General features: G+C 45.2%; 1 protein-coding gene across 2 annotated transcripts in view; it reads right to left on the reverse strand.

The window, feature by feature from the left end:
• ENTPD1 (ectonucleoside triphosphate diphosphohydrolase 1) overlaps positions 1 to 27,689 on the reverse strand; it is a 31,545-nt gene extending 3,856 nt beyond the window's left edge. Inside the window, exons 1-9 of one of the 2 annotated variants that reach the window (XM_051619346.1) lie at positions 27,610 to 27,689; positions 5,882 to 6,015; positions 5,367 to 5,484; positions 4,166 to 4,316; positions 3,164 to 3,323; positions 2,315 to 2,551; positions 1,506 to 1,766; positions 391 to 510; positions 58 to 195 (exon numbers count right to left, since the gene is read on the reverse strand). In XM_051619346.1, coding sequence (XP_051475306.1) covers positions 58 to 195; positions 391 to 510; positions 1,506 to 1,766; positions 2,315 to 2,551; positions 3,164 to 3,323; positions 4,166 to 4,316; positions 5,367 to 5,484; positions 5,882 to 6,015; positions 27,610 to 27,625 — 1,335 coding nt within the window. In that variant the 5' untranslated portion in view covers positions 27,626 to 27,689. Of the gene's footprint in view, positions 1 to 57; positions 196 to 390; positions 511 to 1,505; positions 1,767 to 2,314; positions 2,552 to 3,163; positions 3,324 to 4,165; positions 4,317 to 5,366; positions 5,485 to 5,881; positions 6,016 to 18,505; positions 18,626 to 27,609 lie in introns of those variants that run through there. The other variant, XM_051619347.1, reaches the window with a different exon arrangement.
• Positions 27,690 to 27,979: the final 290 nt, after the last annotated feature.

The raw sequence follows: 27,979 nt of genomic DNA on the forward strand, positions 1-27,979 counted from the left end.
CACAGCAGAAGTTGCAGTTAGCTGTTAGGGTAGAGCCCTTCCCTCCATGAAACACACCTTTCCAAGAAACTGGATCCTTTGCCAGTTCTCTTTAGTAAACTCATAGCCATTTTCCAGAAGAGAAAGGATGTAGGCCCCAGAGAAGCAGTATTCGCTCAGGTACTTCTCTTTTATTTGGTGATATGCTGTCTTCACCTAGGGAGGGAAGAAATCACCAGGCTGTTAAACACAGCTTCCTGCTGCTCCATCTTGCACCTGAGCATCCACTGCAGGTGCTGTGGGTATCTTCCTCCTCTTGGCTTGGAAGCTGCTGCCAGCTACTTATCCTACAGAAGAATAACAGCTCTTACTGGCCAGCAGCCCCAGCCCACTGCCACAAAAACTGCTCACCTCATGCCATGGCCGGGCACAGAAGCTCTCAATGGTGCTAGTCACTTTATCCAGGGCAATGGGGCTTTGTTCACTGGTCAGGTTCAAAAAGTTCATCACAAAATAGAAGGCAGAAAAAGCCTGAAGGAGAAAGAATATTTTACCCTCAGTGGGCATCAGCACAAGCAGGACAGTGGAAATCCCACAAAAGAAAATTTTATTTACAGAGAGAGAAATTTAAGAAGGAACATCAGACACAAAAGTAGATTATGAGATGTAAGGAGCCCAAAAGGAAGGTGGAGGAGGAACTCTCTGACCACAGTATCCTGAGGAACTTTAGTAAATCCCTTTCTTCTATGCATGGATGCACACAGTGAAAGCTGCTTGCCATCACAACCATGGTCCTATTTCAGCAACTGAATGATGAGCATGCAGCCCATATTGCCACAAACAGTGAGGGTCTGAAAGGACTGTATACAGCCTCAGCATACAATTCAAAGTCCAGAAAATCCATCTCTGACCATGGCCAATAACTGATAGGTAGGGACAGTTTATGAACAGGGCAAGGCAGTATTAACCATTTTCCCCAGAAAGCCTTATGGCCACTGAAGGCTTGCAGCTCCAGGACTGATGTTCAGTGTAGTGTCACATGTGACGTGCTCAGAGCGTGCACTGTCTCCTCATTATGTCTGGCAAGCAGACAGGTGAGCTGACTGATTGGTTGCAGTAGCACTCACACAATTCTGGAGGAATTTCAGATCTGGTACCACCACTGAAGTCAGGAGACAAGGTTTGCAGGAGCAGTGTATCATGCATGGCCTGAAGCAGGCTCTCCTGCCTCTGGTCCTGACCATCAGGAAGGACTGCTTGAAAAATGTATCCATAAATGGAGCACTCTAAGGAGATGGGTTAGAAAGGGAACAGTGCAGAACCGGTAGGCCAGTGTTTACTGGGGTAGCTCCTACATACGCTGTACTCACAGCAAGTACAGCACTAATTTTGTAGTTACATTTACAAAAAGCCATCTTGCAAATTATTTCCTGCCCCAACCATGGTGAATAAACTCTAGCATTACTCTGGGTTTCTGCTTGTCTGTTATTCTGGGTTATAGAGAGTTGAAGAATATGAAGACTTACCCCAAAATCCCCTCGTAATGGAGGTAGGTATATCCCATTGAAAGAGCAACTGGAGTAAGGACAATAGGATTTGTCAAAGAGTTTCTGGATGTTTCCTCGGCACTTTTGATAATTCCCCTCTCCCTGTATGTACAGCTGGCTGAAAGGGAGTTGCTTTTTCTTGGCTGCTGTACAAGGGTTTCTGAAGAGGTCACTTATATTTATAGTCCTCTGATACCCCTGGTGAAAGCATGGATCAAGGAGGCTGCTGTTCTCCACGGTCTGAAAGTAAAATCAGCTCAAGTAGTTACACTTCACTCTAGAGTAACACCCTGGGAAAGAGCCACAAGGACAGGTGCCACGAGGCACTTGTCACAGGACACCACACCAAGATACACACATCAGGTCAAAGCGGTGAGGATGGTTTAAGGCATTGGCTGTGTTTTGGGAGATGAAGGTACTGACACAGCCTCCCTGCAGGACCCTGGGCAAATTACTTTCAGCCACATTTGGTGAAGCTGCTGTTGATTTGGGATTCTCAGGAATGGTGAAACATCACCTTCCCTGAGTACTTCAGTTAAGCACAGTACTCCTGCTATTCCATGCCCAAGAATCAAGATACCTCAGATTGGTAGGACTCTTTCAGAACTTGTCTGTCATCTATTTGGGCATCTGCCTAAGTCTTTACAGAGGATAATGACATTTGCCAGACTCAGACTAAAGGATGAGACTTTTAGCTGGGACAGAGCAACTTTTGCAGCACCAGTATGTCAAAGCTAGGAGGGTCCAGGATCTCCACCTTTCAATTACAGATGTACAGATGTACTTGCCTGCACATCCTCAGCCAGTTTCTGTTGCAGAGCCTGGTCCTTCCCATAGCAGAGAAAGCTGTGTGTGTACACTAGGTAATCCTTGCCATAGAGACGGAAGTGGAGCAGGTTCTCTGGGGGCTCAGAAGAGAGTTCATCTGGTACAAAGGTAATCTGTGTTGAGGCTCCTCCGAGGTCTAGTGCTCCTGATGTCTCACTTACGGATTTCAGGGAATGTAGAAGTTTTGTCCAGCCAGACTTAAAAAAAAGAGTAAACCAGATACATCAGGCATGGAAGAGATTTATTTGGAAGCAAAAGAAAAAACAACAAACCATGACAAAGACCTATGAGGAGAGAAGTAGAAGCACATGAAAGGCAGGAAGACCTGGAATGGGGCACAAGATGAGACCTGGAACAAGACACATGGAAGGTGCAGGCTCACAAAAGCAGATGGATTGTGTCTGAGTGTTTGCAGAAGGACTAAGAATATGAAACCTAATACAATTGTTATAAGAAAAAACAGCCAACTTAGTGTTTCAGCTGCCAGATAATTTATAAGCTTAATGGTAAAGAATCTTTGTCAAACTTTGCAGGCACAGAAATATTTTTAATTAGAAAGCAAGGATAATGCTGTACCCAAGTGAAATTATTGAAAATGTGTTTTCTTTCAATGCTTTAAGCCTGACTACAGTGGTACATCCTGATACCAGAAGTACCAGGAGTTGCTGAGGCACAATGTGCAGCTTCCTGATCTCTGGTAAATAAATGGCTTACAAGGGAAGGTAGCGCCTGTGACACCCTCCTGCAAATCATGATTTAAAGTGCTGCAAGCTGATGTTTCAAATATGGACTTGCCCTTGATACAGTACCTGCTTGAAATTGCCCAGCAGATAGTTAATGGTGATCCATCCATAGGCTCCTTCTTCCTTACCACTGATGATTCTGGCACCCTGGAAGTTGAAGGGAGCTGAGCGTAGCGTCTTCTCTACTGAGGACAAGACTTTGTCAGCTGCAGTTTTATTCTCCAAGCTGGATGAATGGAAGAAAGGATGGAGTGATTCTGGCTGACAGCTCTCTGCAGCCCATGGGCTTTATTCTGTGTAGATGTTAATTGTAACAGAGCACTCATTTGTATGTGTAATCTGGCTCTAATTGGCCATGTCCCCCTCTGTCAGAACTTGACAGCACAGCTACCACCAGCTCTGACACTTACAGACCCCACAGCTGAGAGTGGAGCTCTCTCCTTCTGATGCATGTGCCATGTGGAGATTCCTCTTTTTTGCCATTACCATTAGAGAAGAAATCCATGTCTCCTGGTATCCCCAGGGATATTTCTCAGGCAACAAATGTATAAGATTAGCTCCCTGTGCCAGCCAGGCAAGAGATCTGAGGCACACCCATGAAAATCACAAATTGGAATTAACAAGAGGATATAATTATAAAGTTACCTCAGCTCTGATGGTCCTGGGCTGAGTCAAGTTATGTGGGCATTTGCAACACAGTTGGACTCAAAAATTCTGAACCAAGTCTAATACCAGACTGGGGGGGATGTCTAAGCATCTCCTTGATGTGGTGAGTGTCTGAGCATCCCCCAAGTATCAGCTTGGATGTTGCTACCCTCCTGGTATCTCTGCACTGCATGTGGGTGCTGAAGATGACATAAGATTGGATTGAGTGGAAGTGGACCTGCTGGGCAAGCAGGGGAAGCACCCAGAGAGACTCAGAGCTCGGAGAAGGCAGTGGCAGAAGAGGGTATCTGGGCAAAGTGTGAGCTGGCAGCATTTCCAAGGACTTTGACCAAGAGGCACCCTAAGCATCCATGGCAGTCCCAGGCATGGTCCTGCAGGAGAAGGAGACGAGCCCTGCAGTACCTGAGAAGCCGCATGCCAGCAGTTGCTCCGAGGTAGACGGGTGTCTCTTGGTGCTGCTTTGAGGGAATCACCTCGTCTGCTTGTTGTAGGCACTGTTCCAAAGAAGGACCTGCCTTCTCTGGGGAATGGGAGTAACCTGAGATCCCAGGGCCTGCAAGAAATAAGTACATATCATTGCTCAGTGACCAAGCATAACCCAAGTGCTGTCATGAATAAGTCATGTTGAACCATATCAATATCATAGGCAGCAACATCAGATTCAACCACCCCATTTCTAACAAGCTTTAGAAATCCCACAGCACCAGATAAGCATGATGCACACAGGGATGGCCACAGTACCCAGCATCTGCCACTTGGTCTCCATGAAGTAGGCTATGAACTAGCGATGAGGGCTGCAGGTTTCCATATGCTCAGTGAACTGCTCATGGCACGGCACGTTGCCCGATCCAGCAGCTCTGTAATAGTGTGGCTCTCCCCTGTGCTGCAGACAGGCCTGAAAGACCCCAGGCAGGCTCTGACAACACCTATCCTACCTCCAGAGTACAGCAATCCGTGATGGTCTACTCTGTTCCTTGTCATCAGCATCCTTGGGATTTATTTATGCCATGTGGATACAATATCTACACAGCAATTAAATAGAATAAACAATAAGTTGAGCAACCTTGTCATAGAATCATAGAATGTGTGGGGTTGGAAGGGACCTTTAAAGTCCACACTCCTTGTACTGCACAGGGACTTTTTTTACTAGATTAGGTTGCTCAGAGCCTCGTCAAGCCTGGCCTTGAATATTTCCAGGGATGGGGCCTCCACCATCTCTCTGGGCAACCTGTTCCAGTGCTTGTCCCACAAGATCAGCACCTAGCTTGCACAGAAGCCTTTAAAAAGAGCAAACCGTGCCCTCCCCTCACTGCCTGATGTTCAGCAAGGCTGTATGCAGACATAAGTACATTCTTTGGTGTAGTTCTTTCCAAAAGTCACTTTCCTTTGCTTTCAGGATGATTGGAAGTAAAAGTGGATCCAGCTTTCCTCTGGGAAAGTCAGGCACACATAGCTCCTTGAGGGAAGACTGGGGTATCCATTAGCTCACAGATGTAACACTGTTTTCACCAATGGTCTTTTCCTCCAGGTTTGTCCTCCCCCACCCTTTGGCTGCATTCTCTTTATCCCGTGCCCCTTCCACGGCTCCCTTTTCTCCTCTTACCTTTGACTTTACACACCTCCACCTGCTGCACTACCCCCGTGTTGTTTTCCTTCTCTGCTGGCCACTCGTACACATACAGATTGGTGTGGGACGACCCCGCATCCAGCACAATCCCATACTGTGGGGAAACAGAACGGTCATTGCACCAGAGGCACCAAACCAGGCACAGTGTGTGCTGGTCTCCACACACAGGCAGACCAGAAACAAACAGCCTGTCTGGCAGCTGTAGGCACATGCCTTGTGATTACTTTTCTCAGTAGTACTTCAGTGAAAAGTTTCCATCACAGGATACCAGAGCAGAGAAGCAGTAAAACTGGGACCAAGATTACTTAAGACATGATTCCCTGTGAAGCCATATCTGTTTTTACCATGAAGATGTAAAATGAGATGTTAAGATGCTTGGAGAAAAAGGAGTTAGCCAGACTCAGCAAGGGCAGTAGTATGTCCTGGAGCACTATGTACACCTACCCCCCCAGCTTGGCTTGTTTTCCTGTAAAAGTCCCAGTTCTTAATACCTTAATATTCTTCGGAAGTGGCTTGTTTTGGGTCACTACTACAGTAATTAAAGCAATTACAGCCAAAGCAGAAAGGAACCCCAGGATGAGTAGAATCTTTCTTGTCCAGGACATCTTTGGTTTGGTACCTGTGACTAGAGCAGAAAAAGGATGTTAGTATTCCATTAGCCCACCTTACCCCCCAAAGGTCATCAGGCATGCCCCTACAGTCCCCTTCCACTATGAAGCACCTGCCTTTGCCCATCTCTGCCCCCAGATCCAGCTCCATGTTCTTGTGTGGGATTTTTTAGAGGTGGAGCTCAGCCTCAGTATCCTGCAGATTTGCTCCATGGGCTGTGCCACATCTCCATGGGCTGCCCTGTGCCAGGTGCTGATGAAGGAGAACTTCAAGATGCAGCTTATGGTTAGCCTATCCTTGAGGTACCCACAGATGACTGAGCAACTATATAGGGCAAACGCCAACTTCTATAGCTCTATATTTGGCTTAATCATCCCTAAGAAGCTGAAACAACAGACTGCTAATATATGTAAATATCATAACCCCATGGAACCCAAAGCTTTAATCCCTGTGATGTTTTGCCATATTACACTTTGTGCTTCAATTTTCTACAATGTTTATAGCAATTTACAACAACCCCATCACTGGTAATGCATTCAGGAAGCCTAACACTAACATTTCAGTATGTGACAGTCAGTTCAAGCACCTTGGCAACATTATGTAGAAGATATGATCTGCACTCCACAGGGTATTTCAGAAGTCTATGGAGAACTTTGATGACACTTCTCACAAGACCAGTAAATTAAGAATAGCCTGTATCTGCAGAACTGGCATAACATGGGCAAAAATCCTGTGCTTTGCAAACTTGCAAACAGTCTGATTCCTTAACTGTTACTGATATATTTGGTATGACCTATCTAACAAATTAAGATTTTAATGGGTTAAAATACATGCTTAGGAGTAGAATTCTGTAAACCCCCCCACTTATGGCTAATGGAAATAATTTACAACCAATACAGCATTTGAGCTTTCAGAACCAATACACATATACTGACATTTGTTAGTGGCCAGCGTGATTCTGTCATTTAGATTTTCCTGCTCTGGATTATCTTTTATATATCCCGTGGTGGAAATCTCACTTCTCAATAAAGGCTCAGCCAGTTTTGATATTGTTTAATAAAATCCCATGTTACAACATGATGCTCTAAAAAGGGTATCAGCAAAAGCATTTTCCAGATTTATAATCTAGCTGCAATTTCAGCACTTAGAGCCAAATAGCTTTGGTACTTTAGGGGACATACCTGCTCAGACTAGGACATGAAATCCCTTTCTACCCTCATTGATGCTCTGAACTCAAAAGCACTGATTGTCAGCTTGCTCATGTGGATACTAATTTCTCTTCTCCTTATACACAAATATTCTAGGAGCTGTTTAGCAATACATTACAGGTCATCCAGGGTGACAATACCTCTGTGCAAGCAACCACATCAACTATCTCCAAGCTTCAAGAAGGTAAGGTGACTGAATTTCCTCTGCATCTGCATGCAAGAACTGAAGTTTCAAAGGTCACCCCATGTCACATTTGCAAACATAAAAAGCATTCAAGTTCTAAAGAGGATCGTCTTCTAACCACTCTGGTTTCTCATGAAAGGTGGTCACAGGTGCCAGAACTATACAAAGTGTTACCCAACCTTACAGATTACCCCAAATTACCCCTAGAGTTCTTTTCAACAGTTAGCCCAAATGAAAATACACAATGCACTTCTGGAAATCTCTAACTGTAGAAAAATGTCTTCCTACGTAGAGAAAACAGATTCTAAAACTACCAAGAGACCTTGTTTTGAAGATCTTTCCACAGGCAGGTCCATTGGAAACCAAAGACTGACCTGGAGCCTTGTGCTCCCTCTCTCATCATGCTCATGTGTAAACCTGCTGAGGCTAACTGTGAAATCTGGAAAATTGTTATGCTTGCACTTTATGAGTGCCTGTTAGAGGCACAGCATGCTTGCCAGTATCTCCAAGAATGCAGCTTAAAAAAATACCCTAGTGCACATACCAGACAGTAGGAGGTAAGAATGAATTTTATTCAGCTTTATTCAAAAAAGACCCCAGAACTTATGGCTTGAAGTGATTAGGAACAGCAGAGCATGACAGCTGGGAGACTTTTCTTCTTATTTGACAGAGTAGTTGACCCAGGCTATAGAAGCACTGAGTATGTCTGTTCAAGAAAAAATATTTTAACACTAGAAAAATGAATAAAACCAGATGGTATTCTGTACAGTTAGCTGCACAGTATAGACATGTAGCTAGCATGCCTGAAAACTGAAACTGCTGCCAACAGCTGCACAGCACATCCATGTCATTATTGTCACCCTTACTCTGAGATCTTGCCTTAAAGGCAGACACTAACGGCTTTATTGAGTATTTCCTGTCATAGGAAAAAAGGATGGGCAACTCTGTCTCATTTCTAAGATTTTCAAACTTCCTGTTGTGATGGGTATTGTCTCTCTGCTGTGCCTTTTCAGCAGCCACGCTTTCAAATAGCATTAGCAGCAAAGCAGGAACAATTTTCTCACTGTAATGGACCACCCTCAAAAACCAGCTGTAGAAATCCCTTGTCTGCAGGCAGAAAAATAATTATAATTGTCAGCATCCTACCTGCAACCTGAGATTAGTAATTTTTTTCCAAAGCCTATTATTTCCTTAACCCTGAACATGACTTTTGCTCAGTCTCCTGAGCAATTTTCAGGACTCTGGGAGCTGTGGATATGTGATTTCAGTGCTGTATCCCATACCAGAGCATCCATCGGAGTGAACTCTAATGCTACCAAGCAGCATTTTGTTGAAATGTTCATACAAGTGAAGGCTTAAAATGATAAGCATAATCCAGAAGGTAGCCTAACAAAGCAATAACCTTCCTAAGAGCACTCAAACTGTACAGACTTGAATACTTGATTATTGAAAAAAACCCAAAACCAAACCACAACCTTGAAAATCCAAGTAAAGAATCAAATATAATTAAAAGAAAACTCACCTGCTATTTGCTCAGGACAGTGAGGTATTTCAACAACTTCCCTTTTCTGCACACCTGGTTACCTGCATCAGCTCTAGGTATAACTGCAGATTCTGCAGTGGCTAAGGATTAAATTTCTTCTGTCTTTATTCTCAGCTCCTCTGCACCCCATGTTCATGTTGCTTGATGTCGCACAAACACTCCTCAGTCTCCACCAAGTGGGACAGTACTCAATCCTCTAGCACTTCTGGTTGCTAGGTCCCAGGACTTTTCTTCCATTAGCAGTTTTCCTCAGCTAAACATTCAGCAGGCATGATCTATCTCTGCCCAGCCAGAACCCAAACAGAGCCAGATCTCTACTCTTTCTCCCATACTGACCACTGTAAGTGGTGATTAAAAACATCACACATCACATAAGGCTATAAGTAGGCATAGAATTGACACTGCTTTTCTTCTTCCCCACCCCAAAGCTGAGCTGCCTGGTGCTGGAGCAATGCCCAGCTGTGCAGGCATTAAGCACTCTCCAGATGTTGGAACACAGCCTGGCTGCTCAGGCATCTCCCTCTGTTTCTAATTTTGGTCTATTTGTTTTTCTGTAGGTGCTACCACTGGTTCCATCCAGTGATTGGTGCAGGTCCCAGAATATAAACAGAACATATATCCTTTCTGTCTCTGAGTTAGTTATCAACTGAGAATGATGTTAGCAGCCACTCCAGCTAACAGCAGTTTTGCTGCAGAAACCCTGTTGCTCTTGGTGAATTAGCCAGGAAGGACCACACCAGTGTGGGAGGCTGCTCTCTGTGAAGGAAAAGGAAGCAGGATCATCCCCAGTGTCTTCCACAGCCGCAAGACAAATAGGAAACCGCTCCTCCAGCCCACATCACGCAAAGTCACTGGCAGCTCTGCACGCCAGGAGATGTCACTCACAGCTGCAGCCGATACCCTCGCAACTCTCTTCTCACCAAACTAGACTTACTGACAAATGTTAAAAGGAATCAGGCAACCAGCTGCTTTTAGAGGTGCAGTAAGGAGAGGCTAACACTGGTATAAGGACTGAAATTAGGATTGTCAAGCAGAGAGATACTGTGCACAGTCCAAAGCCATGCTCAGTTCAGATAACCTCACTGTGACCCATCATCTCTAATACATACAAATACTCCTGTAAGCTCTGGCTTAGCACAACAGCTAAAGATGGTGTTTGCTCTCTCCTTTGGATGCTCACGCTCAGGCTGTTACAGAAGGTATGACAAGAGGCTGTACTGCAAGGCCATCACTCTTCTGCTTCCCAAATGCCACGCTGAGAGAAACAGTTCCCACTGTTACCTTTCTGCTTTCAGTCCACCTCTGTATGGTCAGAAACATTCTCATTTTCAGCTTTTATGTATTTATTGCCAGTTTATTCACTCTTTGTTTCACCCATCTCAAAACTTCCGCAACTTTCAATCCTCCTGGAATTTATTCTCTTAATCAATTACCCTTTCTGGATTTTTGTCTTTCCAGACTTTTTCATCTACCTAAGCAGTCCAGCAGCCCTTCTCTGCATACAGAATAATCAGCTTTTATTTTTCTCAAGCATTCTGACCACAGCTGCAATGAGACTACCGCTGCACAGTTATGTACCTGTTACACCAGATGATACAGTCCCAGCCTAAATGGGAGTGAGGTGGGGACCTGTACTACCTCAGACACATGATGATCTACCACCAGAACCAGTGCTAAGTCAACCCAGCACCACTCCTATGCAAACCCAGCAAACTCATATTTGATCACATTTCATTCAATTAGCCCTGCAACATGCTGTGAGCAAAAGGAGTTCCAAGACATGCTGCCTGCTGCTCAAGAGGCTTGGAGAGACAATAGTTGTAGAAATCCTGCCCATCAGCTGGCAGCTGCCTCTGCTGCTGATCACCCGCATTGCTGCTGCAGTCTCTGGGGAGTCTCCAATAACTCATTTCCTAAGCACACACCCAGTCTTTGGGGAGAACTGCTGGATGCTCAGGCAATCACGTAGCCCAGCAAATGGGAACATAGTCTGCAGAGCTCCAGAACTTAAAAATATCAGAGACAGGTACTTGACAGGTACTTGAAGACTGAGAAACTGGGAGCAGTGTGGATTTAAATGAGTCAGATACCACCATATTTTTAAAGCAAGGAGCAACAACTTGCCTGTGTGCCTGCCAGCTGAACGAGCACAGGAGCCTACGGCTGAAGGGTGTCTGAATCTCTCACTGGTCCAAATGCATCCAGCACCTGTTACAAGCTCTGTGACACGGGGTGGCCATCTTGGGCAGAAGGAGAATCCATCAGGGTAGGTGTTTCCAGATGGACATCATCTTGGTCAGCAGAGAGCCCAGTAGACAGGGGGTCTGGCAATGCAGTCTGTGCACATTTACAAACCACAGGAATTCATGTCTATGAAGTTCTACCAGTAGTGATGGCAAGGAAAGAGTATGGGAGCAGTCAGTGCAGCTGTTCTCCAGGGTAGATAGAGGGGACACATTACCCTGCTGCTGAGGGAAAAGAATTTCTGTAGTCATTAAGTTTATCAGGCTGAACTTCCCACTCAGGGAGGTTGCTGAACTTGCATCAGGCTTTGAGGCACACTACCTAGAAGCCACTCCTGCCTTCAGGCTCACCACAACCAAACATCTGAGTCCATAAACACTCAGAAGAGCCACAATGCTTCATTTATCAGTCCATTTCTGAACTCTTCTCTGTCCCCATCTGACTTCTTACTCATTCTTCATCTGCCTTTTTCATTCAAATGTGCTGTTGTTCAAGTTACCTAGGAAGATTTTGCTGCACTGAAATGTAAACCAGCTCTTTGAGGCCTATGTATTTGAAAAGTTGTTAGGCTGGTGAGAGGCTCAGGTTTGTCTTACAATATACGCACAAGGGCATATACAGTAAGTGAATTGCTTTGGTTTAAGGGGTTTTATTTCAAAATATCAGGGCAAGACACTGAACATCTTGAAATTAGAATTCATGCTCCAGATCAAGATTTTACATGACTTTTACAGCTGTTACATGTAACAGTGTGGAAGGCTCTGCTCCAAGTTGTGATTATTCACATGGCAAAGATTGTTGCCTAAATACTGCTGTGATCTCTGGCCCTCTTTGTGGTGCAACACACAATTATAAGCACACATTTATTGGATTGTGTTTTTCCAGTTAAATACTTGTAAGTGCTGAATGTCTAAACACTGGAACATCAGTGAAATTGATAATCCAGACAATGTAATATGATTTTTTAAATGCTGTCCTTCAGAGACATTTGCTACTTGGAAATCACACAGTCCTACATGTCTGAAACCCCAGCAGACTTCTGCACATCTAGGCTATAAGCAGAGTGCTTGAACTACTCCATGCCATGTGTACACATATGTGTGTTTGGAAGTGGGAAAGATGGAGTAACGAGTGCACCTGCAGCTCGGGAGCAAAAGCACACTGTCACATAGCACCGGGATTAAAAAAAAATTCAGCAAGTAGGGAGAGCCTGGGGAAAGCATCCAACGCACTTGAGAAAGGACAAGGTCAAATATGACACTTAGAAAATACCCATCGCTCAAAGACAGTGTGGTGAGCAATCAGTTAATTAGCACTTCCAGAGAAAACATTCTTGCAGCTATAGTAATCTCTCCCTCCATCTAATGCTGGTAAAGCCTCCTGTGAAGTTCTATGCCCAATTTTGGACACTGCCTTTCAGGAAAGATGTAGACCACTTGGAGAAACTCCAGAAAAGAACAAGAGGAAAAGACAAGTCTAAAAACTTGACGTATGAGAAAAGATTGAAAGAATTGGGTTGTTTAGTTTAGAAAGAGAAGAGCAAGGGAGACACATTAGCTGTCTTCAGACAAATGAAAACTCTATCTGCCAGCATTGTTGTAGCTGATTCTCTCCCAGGGCAGGGTTGGCTCCCAGACTTTCTCCCAGCTCTGTCTCCTCAGTTCGGAAGGCAGGGAGTTAGCAACAAGAGGGCAATGCATGCATAAGCCACGCTGTTAGCAAAGAACCATGCGATGTGTATGCCCTCCTCATGCAATACAGATGCATTTCACTGTATCTGTCCCCTCCTTCCCTCACCAGAGCTCCAGGTTGCACTCAGACATAATTCAACCACTCTGCTACGTGCTGTCCATATATATATTGCTTGGGGTGGGAGCACCTTATCCTTTGCTGCTTTTGCAGTTGTGACTGGGATGTAACCATGAAAAATTGCACAAGAAACAATGGAAAAGTCCTCTTTTCCTGGAAAAAAGGAAAACACAGGCAGTCCTGGAGAGCTGGTGGGTGTTAGAGGCTGAAAAAGCCAAGCAGCAGCAGCAAGAGATGCACATGAAAGAGGACATAGGCTCCTTCTCTCCCTTCCACAGCTGGCAGTGGCACAGAGGGGCTTTGTGCTCAGGGCAGTCCCATAGCCCTGCTTACACTGACTCTGCAATCTGGGTTCACTGCCGGCAGGGTGATGTCCAGGGGGTTCTGGGCAGGAGCCCCTGTGATTTGGGCTGCCCCACCAACAAAATCCCATTCACCCTGTGCACAAAGTGGATTCCCCTGTCAGAGACCTTCCTGCAGTGCTCAGCAGTGCTGGGTGCACTGCTCAGCCTCCCCACCTGCTCTGCAAGGCAATCACACCACCTCCCATCCCCACATCATAGCCCATCTCCCTGTTAGTATCCACTGTCCCCACCAAAGCTTTCTTAATGCCTGTTCATTAAATAGTTTCCCTGCAGGAAGATATTCTTCTGGCTTACATCCCAGCAATCAGACTGAGATACTTGATACTCTCAAATACAACCAAAAAGTGGCAGGATACCACTGACACAATGACCTTTAAGCAGCTAATTATATGATGTTTATTGGGCTTATAATCCTGTACTCTGTGTGTACATATTTTTTTAGGATTCACACATCAAAAAGGTTTTCAAAGCAGAAGAAACAACTGTTAAAAGTTCTATCAATCTCCTACCAGGCAACTTCTGGTCTTAATATGCTACCAGCCCTTCGAAGCTGTATTTTAACTGGAGAAGATTTATTGTCATTACCCACAAAGCTTGAAGTTTCATCAAAAAATATCCAGTGAGTTCAAACCAGTTTCCCTCTCTTGCTTACCACCTGAGTTATTGTTCAAATATACTTGGCTATCACATGATGTGAAGACATTTGTTTTTCTTTTAGGGAAAAAAGAAGCATCAAGCACTGACACCATCACCAGCCTAGTACAGCCACCCTTCCGTGTGCTCCATCAACCACCTGCACCAGGTGGATGTAGAATTTGTCATGGCAAAAGGAGAGGAAATAGCCTCCAGAACAACCATTCCCCCCTTCAATGCCCATATTGGGTCAGGAAGCTCAGAAACTTCCTGGAAAACACAAAGTCCTGAGCACTATAAATACTGCTACCCCCAGCAGGAGTTCTGGCAGGGGAATGACCACAGAGAACACACACCCAAACCCTTCACCACCCACAGGGTGCTCTGCACCCGGTTTTTACAGTGCTGTCAAAATACGCCCTCCCAGTAGTCACCAGTTTCCCTGTATGCCCTCTCCACTGACAACCTCTCCTGCCTCTAAGGGAAGGCCACCAAGCATCTTGCCACATCTCAAGGACATTTTTCTCTGAATTGCAGATTCTTGGGATGGTGTCATACATTGAGCAACACTACTGCTTTCAGGGGCTCACTTCCCCAGCTTCCAAACAACAAGGCAGCTCCTGAAAAGCCACATGTGACAAACACAGCAGCTACCCATGCTGCTGCAGCTGGAGGGAGCCCCAGCTTCCCCAAGTACTATCTGCACAGCCAAGCAACCAGCTTTGCTCCCGAAGTTTCACTTCCCACTCAGGACCAAAAACCATTGGAGACAGACCGCAGAAACACTGTTCCAAGCTGGTGTAGCAGCAGCAGAGCCACTGGCAAAGCCCCAGAATGATGGGGCTACACATGCAGAGGGACAGATGATGCCCATTCCCTGGCAGGCCCACGTGTGAGTGCATATGCTTGTGACCACTGCAGTCAGTGTTCATCTGTGCCCAAGATTTGGCCTACATCTGGATTTTGCAGCCCCTTCCAAGTGTGATTTCCAGCACAGGTGTTTGCTCTTTTAGAGGAGTGTATCTCAGGCCTGGCAAAATACCCATTGAGTTTTTCCCTCCCTTAACATGCATTGCACTCACTTGCAGCAGAGAAAACTGTAGGCACTTTACCTTTGCAACTAATGGTAGCAGATGAAGTGAATGGCCTGTTGCTATTCAGGCAGGGCAGCAGCCCCGCTGCCTCCTTTCAGTAAGCCAAGGTTAAGGCTTCATGCATAGAAAAGATGGTGCTCTAGTTCATCGCTTCCAGATTTGCCTCCATGCCTCCAGCTGTCAGCACTGGTATCACTGTTCCTCATTGCAGAACACAGGACAGAGAACAGCTGGGATAGTTTCTGTCTCCTGCTGAGAAGTGCATCCACTGTCTAGGCTTTGCAGAAAAATATACTGACTTCCCAGAGGTCAGCTTTAATAACTAGGATTCCCACAAACCACGGGGAGAATTCAGCTCATGATATTTGGCATGAATAACACACTGTTCCCCATGCTGCTATAATTTCCATTTCAAATAACAGGAAACAAATTACCCTGTGGTATTTTTTGGAACAACCAATGGGAATGGGAAAGAACATGGGACCAAAGCCTCTTGCAAGGCACAAGCCTTGACAAAGTTCCTGCGTGTAAGAGAACAAATACTTCTTGGAGGTTACAAAAGTAATAAGTTATATACGAATATAAATTTTCATGGTCAGAAGAGCACCTTGCAAGGGCTAGAGCCTCATGCAGACATGGAACAAAACAGCAAAGGAGTTTTGCTGGATGAATGGGCTGGCACAGGATGTTATTAATCTCTAAAGTACACATTACTTATTACCAGGACATGCAGCGAATCCCAGGGACGATAAGGCTCGGGAAAGGAAACCCATTTATAATCAAACCATAGTTTGGCCTTCAATTTGTATGTCTTCATTACTGCCCCTGCACCCCTCCCCACACAAGTCCTTGCCTCAAATAGTTCAAAATACAAACAAAAAATATTTTGGATGTGGCAGCATGGGCACAGAGTGATAAGAAGAACAGGGGGCAGTCACAGCCACCCATCCTTCTGACAAGTGCCTGCACTGCCCTACCTGCCCATGTCACATGCAAGGTGCTGCTATAAAGGGGTTCAGCCACCAGCCCCCGGGCATCTGCAGGGACTGCACCCACGACTGGGCCCAGCAAATGGACATCACAGCAAATGCACTTCTTGCTGCATCTCCACCAGAGGAGTAAGAACAGGAGTTGCTCTCAGTTCCCAGCAGGGATAAGCAAGCAGTGAATTTCCAAGCTCTTTTGTAACACCTGTGTCCAAGCTTTCTGCTCAAGGCTCTACCTTGTGTGTCCAAAGGTGCTCAGTGGGAGAGAGAAATCAACACTCTCCGCTGTCAAAAGCCAACAAAATGGAGGTTACGTCAGCTGAAGAAGTGACAAGTTTGTGACCTGGTCACTCCAGCAAAAGGAACAGATTTTTAGCATGAAAAAGAGCCCCTGGCTGGCGCCATTAAGATGAGCACAGCCCCTCAAGCTGCAGGAATGGCCAACAAACCTGGACCCATGCAAAAAAAAAAGCTACATGTGTATTGCTACTCTGCCACGGCTGCGTTTCCCGGCTTCTCTGAACGCTGTTCTCCCTCCAGCTACAGGAGCTCCCAGCTCAAGCCACAGTCCATGTTCCAGCACAGGATCCCCAGCCCAGCTGCAGAACTTGTAGCAAGTTCACACGAGCTTCCTTCTTATGTCTCCTGCAGGAGCAGGGGCATTGAAAAGGTTATTTATTAACAGCTCTGGGACAAAGGAGCAAGAAAGAAAACAAATCCATTTATAAATCAGCTAAAGAGAAAACTTGTGACTGTAATTGTCGCCTTTGTAATTCCCTAAATGTGGCCTGGAGCTGCCCTGGCATCACTCCTTGTAATGCTGAATCAGCAGAATGGCCCCACTTGTGCAGTAAATAGCCCAATAAGGGCAGAACAGCCTTGAGTGAGAAAGCCTAACTTATGCTGTCCAGGTTTTTCTTGGCTTCTGCTAGGATTTAGGAAGCCTGATAGTGGTCAGCTTTCTCACCACTAAATACCAAGCAGTGACTCACATTAGCATCTACCTCTGCAATCAGGACATAAGCCTTCCTCTGGGACAAGGTAGAAACAGGATAAAAAGAAAACTCATGCAAGAGCTGTCTCAAACAATACCAGTCAGCGGTAGCTGAGTCAGTGCTCAGATAGGACCATACTAACCCTGAATACTTTGCCAGACTTTTTGCTTTGATAACATTTCTCAAGGAGAGGAAGGAGAACAAAAATAACAAAACACTGTTCTGTTTAACAGTTACCCATGGCAGAGAAAAGCTGAGCTAAAGTTTCCAACAGTTATCAGTACAAAAATCCTAATATAGACATGCTATTTAATTTAAAACTGGCTGGAATAGGAGTTCTATTGTGGATTGGAAGCTGTGTAAGAGCACTAGGGAACAGACCAAAAAGACAAGACGTGCTAGAGCAACAGCATTAAAATGCTCAGTATAGCACTGATATGGATGCAGAAGGAAAGGCCTTGAGCAGAAGTGGCAAACTTGCACTATAATTCATTAAGAGGGAGTGTAGGGAGTACAGATAAATAATGTCCAAGGTATCTATGGAAACCACGATCCTACACAGGAAACAATAAAACTTGGGAAAAAGACAAACATGAGAAAAATAACTCAAACCTCAGATACTCATAAGGATAATAACACTAATTGAAAGCAGGATTTGATCTCAAAGAGATGGGGGCTCACTGAGAGATGTGAAGTATGGAAACGAGGGCTCGCAGGCTGAAGGAGAAATAGGAGCTGTATGGTAACTCTGCAAAGAGAAATCTGTGGGGCTGCTCCTCAGAGCAGAAGTGGATGTCCTAGCTTTAAAATCCATTTGTAAACTGGCCAGACTCCTACACCACTTTTCTTCAGTGGACTCTTGGTGGTGGGTTTCCTCCTGGGCCACAACCTGCTGACCCTTTACATAGACACACAGGAAGGCAACTTACTTTGGGTGGGAAGGGTGAAAGTAAAAGGCTGGTGAGCAATTTCAGCTTTGTACTTTCCATCACTGAAAGCACCTGAAAACTTTCCTTGCTCTCCTGTTTTGTTGGATATTTTTGCCCAATAATTTTCAGCCCCCGGATCCTCTCACTGCTCGGTTTATACCTGATCACATTTTTGTGCTACAGATTGTGCTAAAACAAAAAAATTCTTAAACTCTGCTGAGCTTATTGTACCTGAAATTAATGTAGCAACAGTGCAATACCTTCTGTAACAGGAAGATCATACATGTTTCAAAGAACAGTTTTAGTCACACTCATTTTCTCACCCATGCCCATGCTCTCTGACAGGATCCTGTGTGGGATCAAGGGAGCAAGATACCAAGTCCTCACCACATCTCTTAGGTTCCCTCTTAAGTTCCTCTTCAGTGGCAAGCTACAAATTTTTGAGCAGGTCTTTTGCCATCTTGAGGAGCTAGTGGCTACTACAGTGTGAGTCTTTTGCCCCAAAATCTCACTTACCTTATTCCCTGAGAGCTCCAGGACGAGTGGCTGCTCAGTGCCTTTTTTTCCCCTTCATTTTGCATACCTTTTCTCCCACAGTCTGCCTTGTTCTGAGAGAGGAGAAGGTATGTGCTGCAACCTTACTGTCATCCTTTTATTATTGGAGCACAGCTTTTCCTGAGGAGTCATCTGTATGGGGGCTTTATCATTCTGCTGATGGGCCATCCATGTGAAGCTTATCACAAGCCATGTGGGCTTGTCACAAACACCACACTTCTCAGTGTTTACCCAGTTTTACTGCAGTTGGTTGCATCCTTGGTTATCAATACAGACCATTCTTTTAACCCTTGCTCTGTTGCTTCTTTTAGTCCTCTCTCACACACACTTTCAGTTGTGTTTCCTTCAGTCCAGCTGTAGTATTTCTACTTCTTCAGCTGCACACCTGGCTTATGCATGGTGTGTCAGAACCTTTGTTTCACAGACTGTCACTGTGACTGTGAAAAGGTATCCTTGGTTTGGTTAGGTTGTATGGGACCATAATAACAGCAAAAGAAGCATATTTTTAGGCTGTTCTGCTTGGATACAGCCAGGTCTCCTGTACAGAGCTCACAGCACAGCACGCACAAGCCAGCACCAGGGACAGTCTGTTAGAAATTAGAGGATGTTGAAATCCAAGAGAGGAACAATGCAGCCTGTCCCTGGGTGTTACTACCAGACTCACCACGAGGGATTTGAAACAGTTTATACCCAAGATTTCACTGACAATGTTAGAGCTGGAGCTGCTTTCAGCCTGTCACGTGCTGAGCAGCTCCCTGTCACAGTATGGGGCAAGACCATTGTTACTAGTGTGGTGCAGACCTGGTGGTGTTTCTATACCCAGGCTCGCAGGGCAAGGCTTCTGTTAACCTCATCTTCCCCCATAAAGCTCCTGGTGAGATAGGATAGCTGCAATTATCCCACAACAGAGCCACAAGATTCACAAGGAGGCTTTTGTTCACGCAGATTTTCTCATGCTCACGTCACAGCCTTATGAGTCCACCCTTCTCCCAGCACATAGACACCAAGCAAGGCCCGGTTCACTTCTTTCCCACTATTCCCAGGCTCCCCTTGACTCTTGCACTTTCACAGCTGACTCCAGCTCTCAGCAGTGCTGTCTACCCAGAACTAATGGGGAGCTGATACCAAACAGGTAATGCTGGAGCCAATCATCACACTCTTCTGTCTGTTCAACTGCAGCCTTTGCCTAGTGACAAATCATAACACTTAACTTTGTCTCAGTGCTTTCCATCCATACACTGCCAAGCAGTTTACAGAAGTCAGTATGATTAGCCCCATCTGCCCAGATGATGAAAAAGCACAAGAGAGCAGCAAAAACCCAGCCTGACACTCTGCCCCCTGGAACAACTCATCCACTTGTCTGGGAAGCTCTTGTGAACCAGGGCTTGCAGCACACTCCCTCCCACAGAGCGGCAGAGTTCCCAGGGTCCAGGGAAAGGAGCAGCACACTTCAGCTACACCTACTCTTAAGTGCATCTTCTGTCATTTTGATATATTCTCTCCTGTTCTGCCAGACTAATAGCAACTTGGAGATTATTGGTCTAATAAAGTACACACACAACTCATAATACGTAATCTATGTATTCTGCTACAACTTTAGAAACATGAAAAAAAAATAAATTGGAAAATAATGTCTTTTAGGTTAGGAGAAACATGCTGAAAAGAGAAACTCAGACAGCAGAATCCCATAGCAGACATTCCCTATGTTTCCCTCCTGCAGTTTGACTTCAGGGGTGGAGGCAGAAGAAACCAAGCAGTAAAGTTAAAGGAGTTGTTTAGTACTTTATAAAGGCGTTAGGGACTACCTAACAGCAGTTCAGCTGTGTTATATATAATTATGAAATGCTAGTAAACCTAAAGACTAACCACACCAGAAGTTCCCGAGATGTGGTTTTCACTATATGGCAACTTAAATTTATGGTTACAGTGTCTTGAGAAGTAAATGGGCAGAAGAGACTCTCCAAGATCCCTATTTACAGAAGTTCATCTATTCCCAGCAAGGCTTATGGTATCCAGTTAGCATTCTCATAGACACCAAGTGGCCACAACATGAGAAGGTCCTTAAAATGGTAAAGAAATTACTAGTCTCTGGAGCTGAGACACACTCTGTAACTTAAAAAGCAACTGTAAAATTACTGCCTTGAACAAGGAGTGCATAGCATGGAGTGAGGTTCTCTTGTAAAACATGGTTTTTAAGATGAAGTGCAAAGGCTCAGCTTCAGAATTCACTTAATTCCTCTGTTTGCTCTCCTACAAAAAGGAACTAGTCTGTCTTTTGCCACAGTTCTACTTTGCACTTGCAAAAGTGCAGATTCCTTTTCTAATTTATATCTATATATATTTTATTTTATTTTTTTTCTTTTAACCAGGCTACTGTTCAGGTGGGTTAAGTTCTCTGGTCAGGCTGATAGTCACAAGCACAGTGTGGGAATGGAGCAGCAATCTGACTGTCCTTTTCATCAGGCAGGGTAGACAGCTCAACTCAACCTCATGTCTTAAAACCACTTGCTAAACTAATCTTTAAACCTGCAACTGATTCATTTCAAAACAGGATCTTAATTCTCTCTGGCTAATGACATAATAAATCCTGATCAACACTGTGGGAACACTATTTTTTTTCTTTTCTTTATGGTTTTAATGATTTTTGTCACAACAGTATTTCTAAGTCTTGTTTAGAAGAACCTGACCACTAGCTTTACCAGAATACAGTTCTTTTTGGCTTCAGCTGGTTTTGTGTTTACTGCAGTTTCAGGCAAAGCAACACACAGTAAGGTTCCTATACTATTTCAGGAAAGCAAGACTAAGTATATAGAAGCTGTGGATCAACGTGTTTGACACATTCAATTTAAGGAAAAATTGCAGATTTCCAGTGTGTTTCCCACAAGGGAGCTGGAGCCAGAAGCTAAGGGCTGATCTCAGCCAAGGTCAGATGTTCTCCCTGGCAAAAGCTGCCCTCTGCCATTCTAGCAAAGAGCAGGTAGGAGGGAGGGATAGTTTTCAGCAGGGGAACAAATCCTACTCTGTTACCTGTCCCCACCACCAAGCTCACCTTGCTCATAAAGGAGCTCCACCTTCCCTCCTGCTGCATGCCTGCTCCCTGGACTTTGCCATGCAGCATGGATGTGCTGCAGGGTCTCCAAACTTCCTCCATCCCTCACTTCCGACAATGTCCCCTTTACTTGCTACAGCCCAGAGAGGAGGGTGCAGAGGCTGCTGTCTCCCCTGCTCCCAGCTGCAGTGTCACCATTACTGAGCATTAGAAACCACAGCAGCTTTACCAGCAGTTCCTGCTGCTCCGCTGTCTCAGGAGCCCTCTGAGACTAGTGTGAAAGCTCTGTGAACTGACTGGGGGGTTGAAGTGGTTTCTACACCGTGAGCTGCTGATTCACCTTCTCCGGGCAGCTCACAGAGCTCAAAGGCCAGTAATACTTTGAGCTTTGGCTGAGAGATTGCAGTTAGAGAAAAACAAGCAAATTCTCATTTGTTTGTAAAAATTCTCTTCCCAAGGAATGATGTGGCACTCACCACCCTCTGTGATCAGGGCAAAGATTCTCAGGAGGATCAGAAGGAAAGGCAAGAATACAAATGTAACTAAGAGCCTTTAACTTCTATTTACACAATATAGAAATGCTTGCTTGAAGGTGGGAGAGTCCAAGCCTGTAAACCATCCAGCCACCCCATAAGGCTTACTTTTTGTCAGAAGAGCTGTGGTGTACAGCTGGATGAAGGTCACAAGGGAGCATGGGACAGCAGGGGTCAGACTCATGGGCACGTGTCTCCTCATCCCAGAAGCTAATTCAATGCCTTCAAAGAATGTTGACATTAAAAGGGGAATTTGAAAGGCAGTGTTAAGGCAGACAGTGAAGCGCCTTTGCAGATCCTCATAGAAAGCTCTTCCCAAGCTGGAAGAGACCAGTAAGAGCCCAAAAGGGTTCAGACAAGAACTGTAACAGGCAGAGCTGTAGCATCTCTGGCATTGGCTGAGCACTGACAGTAGTGATAGCAGTGACCATTAAACAGCCTGTATCACCCTTGAATAAGAACAGCCAGTGCAGCACAAGGGACAGAGGAACAAGGAGCAAAGAACAGGCTGGGAAATTGATCTTTCCAGCCACATTTGGAGGGAGCAAATGCATGAGAGGACGTAAGCAGATGAATTTGTTCAGTGTGCACTTAGCCGACTCTGTTCCCTTCCATCTGGTCTTTCACACTTTTTCCCTTAACTCATTTCTTAGCTTGTACTGCTAATGCAGCACTGTTTCAGAGCACAGGGCTGGTTTTGTGTCTTTCCCTGTCTAACAGTGAAGCTCCTCCCATTAACTTTAATCCTAGTGACTTTCACCCTTGCCTCCTGTTCACTCACTTGGGCTGATGTTGGCTTTCAAGCCAGACAAGCTGAAAGTTATTGCTGAAGAAAAGAACAAGGCTAGGGACAAGGACAGACACCTTCTCACTTCTCTTTCAACAAATTTACATGAAATTATGTTGGCTGTAGAAGTGCACCCTTATGCTCTGCTGCTCCCCATGCAAGCACACTAGCAACAGCTCAGTGGGTAGGAAACAGTGATGGGAGCTCCAGTGATAAAACTTCAGCTCTACTCAGGCTAGGGAAGTTCCCACTGAGCTGAGCAGTGAAGCCAGGTCTCACACCTAGCTAACAAAGCCATAAGAAAATACAGTTTAAGAAATAGTCCCATCTAACTCATCTTTCAGAAAACCAACAGGGATGCTTCTCGTGAAAATGCAAAGGAATTTTACAATTTAAGCTTGATCAGTCTCAAGCAATACTAATCCCTTATGAGTTGCCTCCTCAAAGTCCTCTCATTATCATTCACTTTATCCCAAAGGTCAGCCTGAACACTTCTGTCCTTAACCACATCCTAGTCACCTTTAACAGGTAATTTCCATGATGAAAACCTGGACAAACCAGATTCAGCTCCATGGAACATGGTCATTGAATTTTGGGCTACTGAAAAGGTATAAAATACTGAACCACTGGGTGTTAACCCCAAAGTCAGGTTTGCTAGTTGCTCCCAATCCTACAGGTGCTAAAGGTGCAAAGATGTCTTATGAAAAGAAGGAATGTGACTAAGATTTATATTTTTGCACCATAATCAGCCAATTAAATGACTTCTCAATTATTACAGCTTTTGTAACCCTTCCCTTTTCAGGGAATTATTCTTTCTCAAATTTATTCTTTCTCCTCAATAAATTCCTTGAGGGTTTTTCTACATATTTCTGGTAATTACAAGTCAAGAGGCAAACACAGCTTGCAGTTGTCACAATATGGTTGACTAGAGGACACCTTTTCCTGAAACAAACATAAAAATTGCTTTATAAAGCAAATAAACTATAAGTTAGGCTGTCACACACATGCATACACACACCTCTGCATATTTTTTCCTGACAGCCTTGTCTGGAAATCTTTCTAGTCTATTCAGGATTTCAATGTCCAATTTTCCTCACAAAGTTGTATTAGCTGTGCTTTTACAAGCTTGGCTCGAAGCCTATTATTTGCTCTTTATGTTTCCAACCACTCTTGGCTTCCTTAGACTTTTTCCTCTGACTTAATTGGTATTTGTACTGGTCCTCCTAGCACTGACAAACTCCATCTGTAAATCAGCAATGATTTTATAATTGTTAGATCATTATTGAAAATGTCTAATGCCATCAGGCTTCTTGCAGAATACCTCTGAAAACACAGCTGTTCAATCATTATTTCCTTCAAAAACTATTTTTTGAGTTATGTTGTTATCCAGGTCTTAATTCATTAGTTCATTTTTTGCTGGAGAGTCATAGGGAGACTTTTATAAGAGGAGAACAACATCAGAAATGCATCTATTGCTATGGAGAAGTTTAAACATGGGAGATATTAATATTGACTCTTTTAAACCACATTTGCCATCTCTGAAAAATAAAACAAGCGCAAATAATTAGTTGGAAAACAGATCAGATAAAGGACCAGTTGCCTTTTCCTTATGAGTTCCATACTCATAATCCATCCAGTGGCTATCAAATATCAACCAGGGAGATCAGTTCTTCCAGTTCCCCTTTTGCAAGGTGGTCCCTAACTATCAAGAAAGTCAGGCTTTACAAGTCCTTTTACTTACAGCCCAGATTTATTCAATACTCACTCAATTTTGAAGATTTTTTTTTTTTCCCCTAGAACTTCAGTGTGCCTCCAGCCTCATTTGAAGAGGCAAACCAAGAAGATGATGTTAGTACTGGTAACATGCATAAGACAAAATGCAGCCTGTTTTTTCCAAATGAGAATCATGGCAGGCTTGTTTGGTATCTATTTTGTTAAGTCAGCTGTCTACCTTTGTAAACAAAAAGAGCCTTCAACACAGCAAGGACAAATGAGAAGGCCTAGAAGTACTTTAAACACTCCATTTGCCCCTCTCTAGTATTCTCTAGCTGAGTTCCAAAATCAAAAGGAACATATTCCTTGACATTCTCCCTGCAAACTCTTACACGGGCGACTATCTCTGTTCTAGGATACAGATTCATATGCTTGCTTGAGGGAACCACATTAGCTCACAGGTTTGCTTCCAGCTGGGATGAGCAATTGTCTTTTTGATGCACTCTTCCAGTTACCTATTTTGACAGTGCTTTCCATTTCTACAACATACGAAGTTCCAAATCAGAGTTAATACCTCTTGTTCAGTTCAGAACCTCTTATGGTAACATCTGTATTTTATAATGTTTACTGCTTTTTACTGCTTCCACAGGAGCTCAGCATCATGCTTTCCTCAGACTGCAGCTCTCCACGTATATTTTTCAGACTATGCCATGCTTTCTCCCCAAGAAGGCAGTCATACTAATCGCTGATACAAAGTGTTGCTTTGTAGCACCCCAAGAAGAATTTCTTCCTTGACTATGTTAGCATAGTGATTCAAATTTCAAGGCAGAGCTGACGGTATCAGTACTTAAAACACAGGCTTCCTAGAACCAGAGTAGCATTTCAAACCTGTTTGTTGCAGTCCCTGTGGCCAAGACTCCCAGGAAACAGGACTCTCACTGAAACACTCCCTAATAATTCCTTTCTGATGAAAGGATATGCTCTCGGTGTGCATTCATGCCTCATTTCAGGGTGGAAACTTTCCTGCTAGCTGATAGATACTGCTTGTCCTGGACTCTGATATCAGCATTGAACCTATTGATTGCTGCCTCTGGAAGACATAATGCAAGAGGCATTTTCAAGAACATTGGCTCAGGTTTTCTTCTCCCACACAAAAACCCCATGGTTTCTTACTATTCACTTCACCAATTTTCACTTGACACTTGCAAGACGACTTGCAATTTCTGCAGGTCAGCCCATTCTGACACCATCAGCACCTCTTGTGCAATCAGCTTGAGCTCTGATTGTCAGTTTCCTTCTTTCTGTCTCTTTAAAATCCCACTTTCTAAAATAAGGCTTATTTGGTCCTCTTTGCTAAATCCTTTCTCATCAGCTACGTTTCTTCCCTGTGATTCCTCACTTCACTAGAAAAGGCATCCCTGTTCATGCATTACATTTCATTTTTGGAATGAAACTTTTTAAGGACTGATTTCCAAGCTATTCTTATCTCCACCCTCAGCAGAGGCAAATTATTTCTAAATTTCCGGCTTCACACACGACTGCATGAACTAATGAGATAACCTTCTTCTTCTGCCAGGCTGTGCTTTAAATCTTGATGTACGTCAGACTGAGAAAATGCTTCTTCCACTCAAATGCCATTTGTGGCATTTAACTGTGAAGTTAAAAACTTGGTGAGGTCTAGTTTACTATTTCATTTATGCTAAGAAAAAAAAAAATCACATTTAGATTCCCTGTTGTCATAACAATGATAAATTAGAGACTTGCACGTGGTACTGAACAAGAAATTATAAAAATTGTGAAAACTATTCTCCCTAAGCTTCTCACTCAATTAAAAGCTAAGTTTCTGCCCAGGTCTTTCACGGTTTTCTGCTTCTTGCCTATTTGTCTTGAGTTCCTGCTTTGCGTTTAAAAGCCCCACGTAGAGCCCAGTACTGCCAGCAGTATAGAGAGATGACTGGTCTGCAGAAGTTGCTGTAAACAGAGGGTAAGACACACAGATACACAAAAGCTGATACTAAACTAGGAAATGCTTCTGCCAAGCGTTGAGTGTGACTAGCGCTGCTGCGTGCACCGTGCCGGTTGAGTATAAAAGGCAAACCCTGGTACCAGGCAAATCTCATAAAAATTACTGTGTAATACGCATCTCCAGCTAACGCCGAGTCCCTCCCGCGATCCCTGGGACCACAGTTAAGGCGAGAGGGCTTGCCAGGGTTCCAAGTGGGGAATCCCCCTCTCCCTGGCGCTCTCCTGAGCCGGTTCTGGCCGCAGGCCCATGCACCGAGAGCCCCTCGTACCCAGTACAGCAATTCTTCCAACCTCAAAGCTATCGCTTTCCACCGCGGTTTCCTAATAACCAAGACTTCCAACGAGTTTCTTTTCTTTTTCGGTGCCTTCCTTCGTCCTTGGAGAGTGGTTCTCGGCGAGCGGGGGCTCGGCCCCTGCTTCGCGAGCTGCAGCCGGGGAGTCACCGCCGGCTCCTTCCCTGCCCGGCGAGGAAGGGAATCCCTCGCACTGACGCGGCCAAACTTCTGCCAGACGCGGAGCCTCCGCTCTCCCCCTCCGCCCCGCTGCACCCCTCGCGGACCCACCAGCCCGCGGCCACCCCCAGCATCCCCCGAGCAGCCTCTCCTGCCCACCGCAGTCACAAGTTGAACATTGCCCCTTGAGAAACGGGCAGAAATCCAAAGCCACGAAGCCGAGTGTCAGCCGGGGGGACACTGCGGCAAGGCGGCTCCCACCCAGGCAGCCCCCGCCGCGGAGCCTTCGCCCACCGCCGGCTGCGCTCGGCGGGCGCGGAGCGGGGGACGCGCCGCCCGGGGATGCCGCAGCTCCCTCCTGACAGGCAACGCTGCGGGAGCTCCTCGGGAATATGCACAGCATCGCCCGAGCTCCGGATGCCGCCAGGCCGGGGGCGCCCCTGTGTCCCCCCCGCGCCGGGGCTTGGGGCCGCGTTTAGAGATCAGTGGTTCGTTTCTCTGCTTACCCTTTGGCTCGTCCATCAGTGCCGGTGCTCGCTCCCTCCTCCCTCTTCCCCCCTTCTTCCTCTTTCAGCCTCTGCCGGCTCTGAGCTGCCTCAGCGAGAGGTGCTCATGAAAATGGGCGCTACAGTGGTCCATGGCTGTGGGAGGGGTTAGTTTAACTCTCCATGACTCAATTCATCTAACTTGCAGGCTGACCTCCTGCTTTCCTTAAAGCACAGATTACCTCGGAATTGCTGCGTTACCAGCGCCAGGGGCTGGTCCTGCTGTCCAGGGTGTCCAACCAGGCCGGGGGGAGCGCAGCGGGCCGGGGCTACCCGAGGGAACGGCAGCCGCTGGCTCCGCTGGGGCCGCGATGTGAGGCAGGGTGGCATC

Source organism: Apus apus, chromosome 4 (genome assembly GCF_020740795.1).
Source record: "Apus apus isolate bApuApu2 chromosome 4, bApuApu2.pri.cur, whole genome shotgun sequence".
In the NCBI taxonomy this organism is placed as follows: domain Eukaryota; kingdom Metazoa; phylum Chordata; class Aves; order Apodiformes; family Apodidae; genus Apus; species Apus apus.